Genomic DNA, 13179 nt, shown 5'->3' with positions numbered 1-13179 from the left:
AAGGGCTCTACTGCTGCGTTTAAGTGTTTCAATTTTTTAATGAATTTGATTAAAAATAAAGACGCCCGGCCCGGCCCGTGTCCGAGGTAATTACACAGTTGTTGGCCAGAAGCCCGGCCCTCAGGCCGACCCGTGGGCCTAGGGCTTCAGTGCAGGGCTCTAGTCCTGACTCATCAGGCGTGTTTAGTTGTGTTGTTGATCGGCTTGAGAAATATGCGCGTCTGCAGACCTGAGAAGGACTAAAACATGTGTGATGAGTGGATCTTCTGGAACCAGGAGAGTTCAGAACGTACCGGTGTCAGAGAGAACCTCAGTCTCAGAGTCCTCCAGTAACCGGACCCTCAGAACTACGTGTTTCTGTAGAGCGCTGGTCCCAGGACCATCGGGTCTGTTACCCACAGAAGGAGCTCTGGGAAGATCAACAGAACATCAGCCTATGTGGCTTTGATGGTATGTAAACAACAGCCTGTTACATCATTAACCACCAGCAGGACCTTAGGCTCCTCTGTCAGTGGGTCCCAGGGCAGCCGTGGCTACGGTGGAGCTCATCACCACCAGCGTGTGAATGGGTGAAGGACAGCTTTGGAGTCCTCTGACTCAGGAAGGTGCTACACAAGTGTGGGTCCTTTTTATTTATCGTAACTAAAATTAAGACCAACCATCCCAGCAGGGGCTTTGTGTACTTCCTGGTTCTGTTACCCTGATAGCATTGTTGTCCCTGGGTCTTTCAGGTCCACCTGGAATGGTCCATGGTTTCCTGGAGGTGGTTTCCCCTCCTCTTCTTCCTCCTTGGTGGTCACAGGTGGCAGGTCCAGGCTCTCTGCTGCTTCCTCCTTATCTGGACACCAAACAGCCAGAGTTAGTCTCTGATCTCTGATGTGAATAAACATCTGAATCCGTCTCCAGTTGTAGAAATGTTAGCTGTAGCTGCTGAACTGCTGACACATACCTGGCTGCTCCTCTTCCTCACCAGCAGCCACCACCTCATGGCTGCGCTGATCTGGGACCGGCTCTTTGTGTTTTCAGACACAATAAAACAACATGTCAGATGAAACGTTTACCTCCACGTGTCAATAATAAACCTTCAGAACACACACACACACACAGACACACACACACACACACACGCACACGCAGTTCGGGGCATACCAAGGGTAGAGAGCACCTCCATGTTGGAGTCCTCCGGTAGCAGCATCCTGAAGTCTAGATGCTTCAGCTTCTTGATGTTCCGTCGTCTATATACCTTCTTCCTGAAAGAGAGTCTAGAAGAACCAACAACTTGTGATTACTCGTGATACATAACTGGTGGGCTGGTCATTGATGATGATTATCAAGATTAGTGGTGACCTCTGAACTTTAGTAAATCACACTTCCTGCCCAACGACGTTTCCATCTATATTCACCTGGATCTGAGACCCGTTCCATCGGTGGTCACTGGGTCAGAAGATGGAGGGTCAGTGGTTCTATGAGGACCAGTAAATTCTTCGTTGTTGTGCCTTGTTTTATCTTTTCCAGCCTGGAAACAATGTTCTCACGTTAACTGTAAACTACTTTGTTCACAGGCAAGAATTAAACAGTGTCAATAACAAACGTCCAAACTGGTTTTCATAAAAGCTTTTATCTCTTAATGTAGTAAAGAATCTCCTCAGAATCAAGTGGCACTTATAAAAGACCCTAGACCTGACTCACTCTCTCTGATGACCTTAGACCTGACCCAGACTCCCCCTGATGACCCTAAACCTGATCCAGACACTCTCTGATGACCCTAGACCTGACTCACTCCCCCGGATGACCCTAGACTTAACTCAGACTCTCTCTGATGACCCTAGACCTGACCCACTCTCTCTGATGACCCTAGACCTGACTCACTCCCCCTGATGACCCTAGACATAACTCACTCCCCCTGATGACCCTAGACCTGACCCAGACTCTCTCTGATGACCCTAGACCTGACTCACTCCCCCTGATGACCCTAGACCTGACTCACTCTCCCCCTGATGACCCTTGACCTAACTCAGACTCTCTCTGATGACCCTAGACCTGACTCACTCTCTCTGATGACCCTAGACCTGACCCAGACTCTCCATGATGACCCTAGACCTGACCCAGACTCTCTGATGACCCTAGACCTGACCCAGACTCTCTCTGATGACCCTAGACCTCACTCACTCTCTCTGATGACCCTAGACCTGACTCACTCTCCCCCTGATGACCCTAGACCTGACTCACTCTCCCCCGGATATCCCTAGACTTGACTCACTCCCCCTGATGACCCTAGACCTGACCCAGACTCTCTCTGATGACCCTAGACCTGACTCACTCCCCCTGATGACCCTAGACCTGACCCAGACTCTCTCTGATGACCCTAGACCTGACTCACACCCCCTGATGACCCTAGACCTGACTCACACCCCCTGATGACCCTAGACCTGACTCACTCTCACCCTGATGACCCTAGACCTGACTCACTCCCCCTGATAACCCTAGACTTGACTCACTCTCCCCCTGATGACCCTAGACCTGACTCACTCCCCCAATGACCCTAGACTTGACTCACTCCCACGATGACCCTAGACCTGACCCAGACTCTCCATGATGACCCTAGACCTGACCCAGACTCTCTGATGACCCTAGACCCGACCCAGACTCTCTGATGAGCCTAGACCTGACCCATACTCTCCATGATGACCCTAGACCTGACCCATACTCTCCATGATGACCCTAGACCAGGGGCGACGGTGGCACAGGAGTTAAGTGCTCGCCCCGTAATCAGAAGGTTGCTGGTTCGAGTCCCGCTCAGTCTGTCGCTGTCGTTGTGTCCTTGGGCAAGACACTTAACCCACGTTGCCTGCTGGTGGTGGTCGGAGGGACTGGTGGCACCAATGCTCGGCAGCCTCGCCTCTGTCAGTGCGCCCCAGGGCAGCTGTGGCTACATTGTAGCTCATCACCACCAGTGTGTGAATGTGTGTGTGAATGGGTGAATGACTGATTGTGTTGTAAAGCGCCTTGGGGGGTTCTAGGACTCTAGAAGGCGCTATATCAAATACAGGCCATTTACCATTACCATTAGACCTGACCCAGACTCTCTCTGATGACCCTAGACCTGACTCACTCTCCCCCTGATGACCCTTGACCTAACTCAGACTCTCTCTGATGACCCTAGACCTGACTCACTTTCCCCCTGATGACCCTAGACCTGACTCACTCTCTCTGATGACCCTAGACCTGACCCATACTCTCCATGATGACCCTAGACCCGACCCAGACTCTCTAATGAGCCTAGACCTGACCCATACTCTCCATGATGACCCTAGACCTGACCCATACTCTCCAAGATGACCCTAGACCTGACCCAGACTCTCTGATGACCCTAGACCTGACCCAGACTCTCTCTGATGACCCTAGACCTGACTCACTCTCTCTGATGACCCTAGACCTGACCCACTCTCTCTGATGATCCTATACCTGACCCAGACTCTCTCTGATGATCCTAGACCTGACTCACTCTCTCTGATGACCCTAGACCTGACTCACTCTCTCTGATGACCCTAGACCTGACTCACTCTCCCCCTGATGACCCTAGACTTGACTCACTCTCCCCCTGATGACCCTAGACCTGACCCAGACTCTCTCTGATGATCCTAGACCTGACCCAGACTCTCTCTGATGACCTTAGACCTGACTCACTCCCCCTGATGACCCTAGACCTGACTCACTCCCCCTGGTGACCCTAGACCTGACCCAGACTCTCTCTGATGACCCTAGACCTGACTCACTCCCCCTGATGACCCTAGACCTGACTCACTCCACCTGATGACCCTAGACCTGACCCAGACTCTCTCTGATGACCCTAGACCTGACTCACACCCCCTGATGACCCTAGACCTGACTCACACCCCCGATGACCCTAGACCTGACTCACTCTCCCCCTGATGACCCCAGACCTGACTCACTCTCTCTGATGACCCTAGAGCTGACTCACACCCCCTGATGACCCTAGACCTGACTCACTCTCCCCCTAATGACCCTAGACCTGACTCACTCCCCCCCGATGACCCTAGACCTGACTCACTCTCCCTCTGATGACCCTAGACCTGACTCACTCTCCCCCTGATGACCCATGACCTAACTCAGACTCTTTCTGATGACCCTAGACCTGACTCACTCTCCCCCTGATGACCCTAGACCTGACTCACTCTCTCTGATGACCCTAGAGCTGACTCACACCCCCGATGACCCTAGACCTGACTCACTCTCCCCCTGATGACCCTAGACCTGACTCACTCCCCCCCGATGACCCTAGACCTGACTCACTCTCCCTCTGATGACCCTAGACCTGACTCACTTTCCCCCTGATGACCCTTGACCTAACTCAGACTCTCTCTGATGACCCTAGACCTGACTCACTCTCCCCCGATGACCCTAGACCTGTGTAGTGTCATGAATGTCCTGTTTTTGACCTAAAGGTCATGATCTGCTGCGTCTGCTCGAGCAGAGACATAAAGTCTCTGACAGCCTAATCTACATGAGATAGTGGCCAAGGTCTTTCATGCACTCTGCTCATCTGAACTGCTTCACCTCTGTTACAGCTCAAGACGAAGAACTAACTCTCTTTTGATAAACACATAATCAAACGTGTGTTATTACCAATAATAATGTGAATCCAATGTTCAATCAATCTGTGAAATAACAATGTTATTACTTGATGTTATTTTCCTGTGATCAGTAGTATTTTACTTGTAATTAAAATCCTGGGCATTTGCACTAGACACTGATGACATGTAATGCTGAAGTCACACGACAGATTTCCTTTTGTCTGATCCAATCAGAACATTCGTTTCTGGCTAGGCGTGGTTTTCTGTGGTGTTTGTATAAACCCTCTTTTGCATGTCAAATTCTGATTCGCCAGTAAATCAAAATATGACAATCATAAAAACTATCCCACGCCACCTTTTCTTTAGTTCAAAGCGTTCTAGAGAAGTCTCGGACCGGCCATCCGGACCTCATCTTGAGCCATGAAGAACCTCGACAAGCTGGATAAAATCTGTTGCAAGTTACACCTGACCGCAACGGTGCCTTCAGAATAAAAGCTGACCCTCACGACCCCTTCAGGATCTCGCTGACACCAATAATAACCTGTCGTGACCTGGAAGCTTTCCAAGACTAGTTTGGTCGGCACCGCTGCTGTTTCTTTCGGCTTCGGTACCAAAGAGGGTCCAAGAGGACCTCGACATTCTGGATCTAAACGGAGGCTTCCCCTGGGGTACGTAGACCGACAGATGGCATTTCATGTGCGTTATAAATCTCCTACTAAAGTTTAGAGCGAAACATTCACTCCCACTCAGAACTAAATGCTTCTCCGGATCCTAAGGTTCTGATGACCACATTGCAACACACACACATCCTCTCATGTCTCACTCCATCCTAGTCCGTCAGTACACAGAGTGTTAAAGTAGTCTTGTTTAAATTGTGTAGAAATAAATTTCATAACTATTATAAACCAGACTCTCTCTCTTTCCTCGGAGTTAATACAAAGTGTCGCTTAATCCCTGCAATAAAAAGTTCTGATCTTCTGGTTGTAATATTCAAAGATCCATCAGATTGATGTTTCATATTTCTATGGAATCTCACATTTTATGGTTCATAAGTAAGATGTAAACTACCCATCCTTTACACCTGACATGGTAAAGTGTGACTTGTGAACAGGTCTGTTTGCCCACATGCAGAAACATTTGACCGTGGAACAACTCAACGGGGGGCGCTACTGCCTGTTGGGGGTAACTCTGTAACGCCCCCCCCCCATCCTCATGTAACCCTTTTCCAACTGAAAATGGCCGCTCTTGGCTGCCTGTCTCCTTCTTTGTTGTACATGTCGTGTGTCATACGCTCCAGGACAATGACAAAGTTGATTCTGATTTTCTGGAGTGTGAATGAGAAATTAAGGATGAGTCCAACAACCTTCAGGCGAATGTAGAGGGTGGAGTATCCGGTGGATTCTACGGTGGAGTAGATCTCCTCTGGAGTCAGAGCTTTTACTCTCAGAGGAAGAAGCTTCCTGTTGCGATTGGTTTTGAAGATGTCAAAAGGTTCTCCGTTAGCCAGCTGAGGGAAGGAGGACCTCAGATGGTCCAGGAAGTCAGACTCCTGTAGACCACAAGGACACTTCAGGTCCTGGACTGGAGTTGTCGTAAACACTAGGAGAAACATTTAGATGAAGATAAAGATCAAGTCCTAATCATCAGTACCTCATGATACTCAAACATCTCTCCTCTGATTGGCTCACAGCAACACGACTCTACCACTGACGGTTTGCTCCTTAACTCCACATATAACAAGCCTGGAGGAGTTCTGCTGTGTGGTGGTACAGCTAATGCTAATGGTTAGCTTCTACTAGCTTAGACGTTCTCCGCTGTTTCCTGGAGGCTAAACCAGAATTCACGAAGATCCGACTGGCTCATCAGGTAAAAATCTGTTTCTCTGTGAAACCGCTCATTGATGTCCTGACTAGAGCCCTGCACGGGCCTAAAATCTGAGCCCGTGTCCGGCCCGAGGGGGTGGAGCCCCGTCCCGACCCGGTCCGAAAAGGTTTTCAGGATTCTCTGGCCCGACCCGAGCCCGACTTTTTTTTAACCAACTAAATGAAAACAAAGTGCGTCAATCCTGACCAATGTGTTAAAAGACGTGCAGGATCCGATCAATTTGTTCTTCCCTCGTTTACCGTCACGGAGATAACGGCGCACTGGCTCTGGTGTTAATCAAGTTAAATTTGATCTCTTTCCAATAATTATCACAAGAAAACAGAACAGTTAAAAGCAGGGCTTGTGTTGTGTTGACCGGATAGTTCCCGTATTTGACCGTTTATTTTGACGGAGAAAGAAAAGAATTACCCCGACGCATGCAGACGAACAGATATTTTATTCTACGCACATCGCAGATGTAGCTAAATCACTCAAGAAAAGATTCCGATCTGAGCTGAACACTGCTTAGCGCATATGTGCACAGCGAGCTGAAGATGTGAAGATTGGCTTGGAGCGCGTCGCAGAACCAGAGCGCATGCGGGAAGGTCCTCCCACTGAAGCGAGTGTTTTCCAAACCCTGTCTCTCAGAGAGACTTGTCACTTAGAAAATGTTCCCTGATAATGAAACTTTGGCTGAATAGCGCTTGTTCCTGTCTCCAATGTGGTGATGGATCCAGGAGCCGTTTGAGGAGAATCCCAGAATCTCACATCCTCTTCAGCTCAGAGAGCGCCGAAATGATTACGCACAAGCGTGATGCGTCAACCCGGTCTCACAGTAAGATCGGGTTGGACCTGTTCAGGTTTACGCAGACAATCTTTACATAGAATTGACTTACAGATAAAAAATTAATTCAGTAAAATATAAAGCATTTTATTTAAATACCCATTCATTATTTTACAAGCACAGAGAGCCGCATCAGATGGATGGAAAAGCCGCGGGTTGCCGATCCCTGCTCTAGTTCAAGTTATCATTAAAATTCCAAAAGTGCTGAAAAGATTAAAAATGGGGCTTTCTGTGCATATACAATACGTTACGGTATCCACCGGGATTCCCTGTCTTGAGCGCAACGAATCACAACACAGATTCAGAGACGTGCTGAGTTTGTCATCCAAAATGCTCCGTTTTATAACTTTTGAACGGCTTATCAGACTGACAAAATTCCAACGGTTCCTAAAAGTACATAAAAGCAGCTTTCCAACGATCTATAGCATGAAGCAATCAGAATTAGAGAAAATATCGCTACGAGGGGAAATCCTGCTGCACAGCCTGATTGAAACAGAGCGCCACGGTGAAAGCGGATAACCTATAAAATGACATGTTGAGGACGCAAACTCAATACATCTCTTTTATTGTGAGGTAATCATTTCTCCGAGTTTTGCGGGTGCGAGCGGGAGTAGACATGCATGCTGCGGGTGCGGGTGGTAATGGTCAGAAATTCAGCGGGAGCGGGATGAAGTAAACAGTCCCGCGCAGGGCTCTACTGCTGCTGTGTTTCAATTTTTTTTATGAATTCGATTAAAAATAAAGATGCCCGGCCCGGCCCGTGTCCGAGGTAATTACAGAGTTGTTGGCCCGAAGCCCGGCCCTCAGGCCGACCCGTGGGCCTAGGGCTTCAGTGCAGGGCTCTAGTCCTGACTCATCAGGCGTGTTTAGTTGTGTTGTTGATCGACTTGAGAAATATGCGCGTCTGCAGACCTGAGAAGGACTAAAACATGTGTGATGAGTGGATCTTCTGGAACCAGGAGAGTTCAGAACGTACCGGTGTCAGAGAGAACCTCAGTCTCAGAGTCCTCCAGTAACCGGACCCTCAGAACTACGTGTTTCTGTAGAGCGCTGGTCCCAGGACCATCGGGTCTGTTACCCACAGAAGGAACTCTGGGAAGATCAACAGAACATCAGTCTATGTGGCTTTGATGGTATGTAAACAACAGCCTGTTACATCATTAACCACCAGCAGGACCTTAGTCTCCTCTGTCAGTGGGTCCCAGGGCAGCCGTGGCTACGGTGGAGCTCATCACCACCAGCGTGTGAATGGGTGAAGGACAGCTTTGGAGTCCTCTGACTCAGGAAGGTGCTACACAAGTGTGGGTCCTTTTTATTTATCGTAACTAAAATTAAGACCAACCATCCCAGCAGGGGCTTTGTGTACTTCCTGGTTCTGTTACCCTGATAGCATTGTTGTCCCTGGGTCTTTCAGGTCCACCTGGAATGGTCCATGGTTTCCTGGAGGTGGTTTCCCCTCCTCTTCTTCCTCCTTGGTGGTCACAGGTGGCAGGTCCAGGCTCTCTGCTGCTTCCTCCTTATCTGGACACCAAACAGCCAGAGTTAGTCTCTAATCTCTGATGTGAATAAACATCTGAATCCGTCTCCAGTTGTAGAAATGTTAGCTGTGGTTGCTGAACTGCTGACACATACCTGGCTGCTCCTCTTCCTCACCAGCAGCCACCACCTCATGGCTGCGCTGATCTGGGACCGGCTCTTTGTGTTTTCAGACACAATAAAACAACATGTCAGATGAAACGTTTACCTCCACGTGTCAATAATAAACCTTCAGAACACACACACACACACACACACACACACACACACACACACACACACACACGCAGTTCGGGGCATACCAAGGGTAGAGAGCACCTCCATGTTGGAGTACTCCGGTAGCAGCATCCTGAAGTCTAGATGCTTCAGCTTCTTGATGTTCCGTCGTCTATATACCTTCTTCCTGACAGAGAGTCTAGAAGAACCAGCAACTTGTGATTACTCGTGATACATAACTGGTGGGCTGGTCATTGATGATGATTATCAAGATTAGTGGTGACCTCTGAACTTTAGTAAATCACACTTCCTGCCCAACGACGTTTCCATCTATATTCACCTGGATCTGAGACCCGTTCCATCGGTGGTCACTGGGTCAGAACATGGAGGGTCAGTGGTTCTATGAGGACCAGTAAATTCTTCGTTGTTGTGGCTTGTTTTATCTTTTCCAGCCTGGAAACAATGTTCTCACGTTAACTGTAAACTACTTTGTTCACAGGCAGGAATTAAACAGTGTCAATAACAAACGTCCAAACTGGTTCTCATAAAAGCTTTTATCTCTTAATGTAGTAAAGAATCTCCTCAGAATCAAGTGGCACTTAGAAAAGACCCTAGACCTGACCCAGACTCTCTCTGATGACCTTAGACCTGACCCAGACTCCCCCTGATGACCCTAGACCTGATCCAGACACTCTCTGATGACCCTAGACCTGACTCACTCCCCCGGATGACCCTAGACTTAACTCAGACTCTCTCTGATGACCCTAGACCTGACCCACTCTCTCTGATGACCCTAGACCTGACTCACTCCCCCTGATGACCCTAGACATAACTCACTCCCCCTGATGACCCTAGACTTAACTCCGACTCTCTCTGATGACCCTAGACCTGACCCACTCTCTCTGATGACCCTACACCTGACCCACTCTCCCCCTGATGACCCTAGACCTGACCCAGACTCTCCATGATGAACCTAGACCTGACCCAGACTCTCTCTGATGACCCTAGACCTGACTCACTCCCCCTGATGACCCTAGACCTGACTCACTCTCCCCCTGATGACCCTTGACCTAACTCAGACTCTCTCTGATGACCGTAGACCTGACTCACTCTCCCCCTGATGACCCTAGACCTTACTCACTCTCGCTGATGACCCTAGACCTGACCCAGACTCTCCATGATGACCCTAGACCTGACCCAGACTCTCTGATGACCCTAGACCTGACCCAGACTCTCTCTGATGACCCTAGACCTCACTCACTCTCTCTGATGACCCTAGACCTGACTCACTCTCCCCCTGATGACCCTAGACCTGACTCACTCTCCCCCGGATATCCCTAGACTTGACTCACTCCCCCTGATGACCCTAGACCTGACCCAGACTCTCTCTGATGACCCTAGACCTGACTCACTCCCCCTGATGACCCTAGACCTGACCCAGACTCTCTCTGATGACCCTAGACCTGACTCACACCCCCTGATGACCCTAGACCTGACTCACACCCCCTGATGACCCTAGACCTGACTCACTCTCACCCTGATGACCCTAGACCTGACTCACTCCCCCTGATAACCCTAGACTTGACTCACTCTCCCCCTGATGACCCTAGACCTGACTCACTCCCCCAATGACCCTAGACTTGACTCACTCCCACGATGACCCTAGACCTGACTCACTCTCTCTGATGACCCTAGACCTGACCCAGACTCTCCATGATGACCCTAGACCTGACCCAGACTCTCTGATGACCCTAGACCTGACCCAGACTCTCTCTGATGACCCTAGACCTCACTCACTCTCTCTGATGACCCTAGACCTGACTCACTCTCCCCCTGATGACCCTAGACCTGACTCACTCTCCCCCGGATATCCCTAGACTTGACTCACTCCCCCTGATGACCCTAGACCTGACCCAGACTCTCTCTGATGACCCTAGACCTGACTCACTCCCCCTGATGACCCTAGACCTGACCCAGACTCTCTCTGATGACCCTAGACCTGACTCACACCCCCTGATGACCCTAGACCTGACTCACACCCCCTGATGACCCTAGACCTGACTCACTCTCACCCTGATGACCCTAGACCTGACTCACTCCCCCTGATAACCCTAGACTTGACTCACTCTCCCCCTGATGACCCTAGACCTGACTCACTCCCCCAATGACCCTAGACTTGACTCACACCCCCTGATGACCCTAGACCTGACTCACACCCCCTGATGACCCTAGACCTGACTCACTCTCACCCTGATGACCCTAGACCTGACTCACTCCCCCTGATAACCCTAGACTTGACTCACTCTCCCCCTGATGACCCTAGACCTGACTCACTCCCCCAATGACCCTAGACTTGACTCACTCCCACGATGACCCTAGACCTGACCCAGACTCTCCATGATGACCCTAGACCTGACCCAGACTCTCTGATGACCCTAGACCCGACCCAGACTCTCTGATGAGCCTAGACCTGACCCATACTCTCCATGATGACCCTAGACCTGACCCATACTCTCCATGATGACCCTAGACCAGGGGCGACGGTGGCACAGGAGTTAAGTGCTCGCCCCGTAATCGGAAGGTTGCTGGTTCGAGTCCCGCTCAGTCTGTCGCTGTCGTTGTGTCCTTGGGCAAGACACTTAACCCACGTTGCCTGCTGGTGGTGGTCGGAGGGACTGGTGGCACCAATGCTCGGCAGCCTCGCCTCTGTCAGTGCGCCCCAGGGCAGCTGTGGCTACATTGTAGCTCATCACCACCAGTGTGTGAATGTGTGTGTGAATGGGTGAATGACTGATTGTGTTGTAAAGCGCCTTGGGGGGTTCTAGGACTCTAGAAGGCGCTATATCAAATACAGGCCATTTACCATTACCATTAGACCTGATCCAGACTCTCTCTGATGACCCTAGACCTGACTCACTCTCCCCCTGATGACCCTTGACCTAACTCAGACTCTCTCTGATGACCCTAGACCTGAATCACTTTCCCCCTGATGACCCTAGACCTGACTCACTCTCTCTGATGACCCTAGACCTGACCCATACTCTCCATGATGACCCTAGACCCGACCCAGACTCTCTAATGAGCCTAGACCTGACCCATACTCTCCATGATGACCCTAGACCTGACCCATACTCTCCAAGATGACCCTAGACCTGACCCAGACTCTCTGATGACCCTAGACCTGACCCAGACTCTCTCTGATGACCCTAGACCTGACTCACTCTCTCTGATGACCCTAGACCTGACCCACTCTCTCTGATGATCCTATACCTGACCCAGACTCTCTCTGATGATCCTAGACCTGACTCACTCTCTCTGATGACCCTAGACCTGACTCACTCTCTCTGATGACCTTAGACCTGACTCACTCTCCCCCTGATGACCCTAGACTTGACTCACTCTCCCCCTGATGACCCTAGACCTGACCCAGACTCTCTCTGATGATCCTAGACCTGACCCAGACTCTCTCTGATGACCTTAGACCTGACTCACTCCCCCTGATGACCCTAGACCTGACTCACTCCCCCTGATGACCCTAGACCTGACCCAGACTCTCTCTGATGACCCTAGACCTGACTCACTCCCCCTGATGACCCTAGACCTGACTCACTCCACCTGATGACCCTAGACCTGACCCAGACTCTCTCTGATGACCCTAGACCTGACTCACACCCCCTGATGACCCTAGACCTGACTCACACCCCCGATGACCCTAGACCTGACTCACTCTCCCCCTGATGACCCCAGACCTGACTCACTCTCTCTGATGACCCTAGAGCTGACTCACACCCCCTGATGACCCTAGACCTGACTCACTCTCCCCCTGATGACCCTAGACCTGACTCACTCCCCCCCGATGACCCTAGACCTGACTCACTCTCCCTCTGATGACCCTAGACCTGACTCACTCTCCCCCTGATGACCCATGACCTAACTCAGACTCTCTCTGATGACCCTAGACCTGACTCACTCTCCCCCTGATGACCCTAGACCTGACTCACTCTCTCTGATGACCCTAGAGCTGACTCACACCCCCTGATGACCCTAGACCTGACTCACTCTCCCCCTGATGACCCTAGACCTGACTCACTCCCCCCCGATGACCCTAGACCTGACTCACTCTCC

General features: G+C 50.5%; 1 protein-coding gene across 1 annotated transcript in view; it reads right to left on the bottom strand.

The window, feature by feature from the left end:
* LOC107372981 (uncharacterized) overlaps positions 1–13179 on the bottom strand; it is a 62367-nt gene that overhangs the window by 22618 nt on the left and 26570 nt on the right. The window contains exons 18-28 of the mRNA XM_070548401.1: positions 9395–9507; positions 9141–9253; positions 8935–8997; positions 8685–8823; positions 8279–8394; positions 5959–6194; positions 1404–1516; positions 1150–1262; positions 950–1012; positions 700–838; positions 294–409 (exon numbers count right to left, since the gene is read on the bottom strand). Coding sequence (XP_070404502.1) covers positions 294–409; positions 700–838; positions 950–1012; positions 1150–1262; positions 1404–1516; positions 5959–6194; positions 8279–8394; positions 8685–8823; positions 8935–8997; positions 9141–9253; positions 9395–9507 — 1324 coding nt within the window. The remainder of the gene's footprint in view (positions 1–293; positions 410–699; positions 839–949; positions 1013–1149; positions 1263–1403; positions 1517–5958; positions 6195–8278; positions 8395–8684; positions 8824–8934; positions 8998–9140; positions 9254–9394; positions 9508–13179) is intronic.

This window comes from Nothobranchius furzeri, chromosome 2 (genome assembly GCF_043380555.1).
Source record: "Nothobranchius furzeri strain GRZ-AD chromosome 2, NfurGRZ-RIMD1, whole genome shotgun sequence".
Lineage (NCBI taxonomy): Eukaryota > Metazoa > Chordata > Actinopteri > Cyprinodontiformes > Nothobranchiidae > Nothobranchius > Nothobranchius furzeri.
The sequence above is the reverse complement of the archived record's forward strand: the minus strand, read 5'-3'. Positions and strand labels throughout refer to the sequence as shown.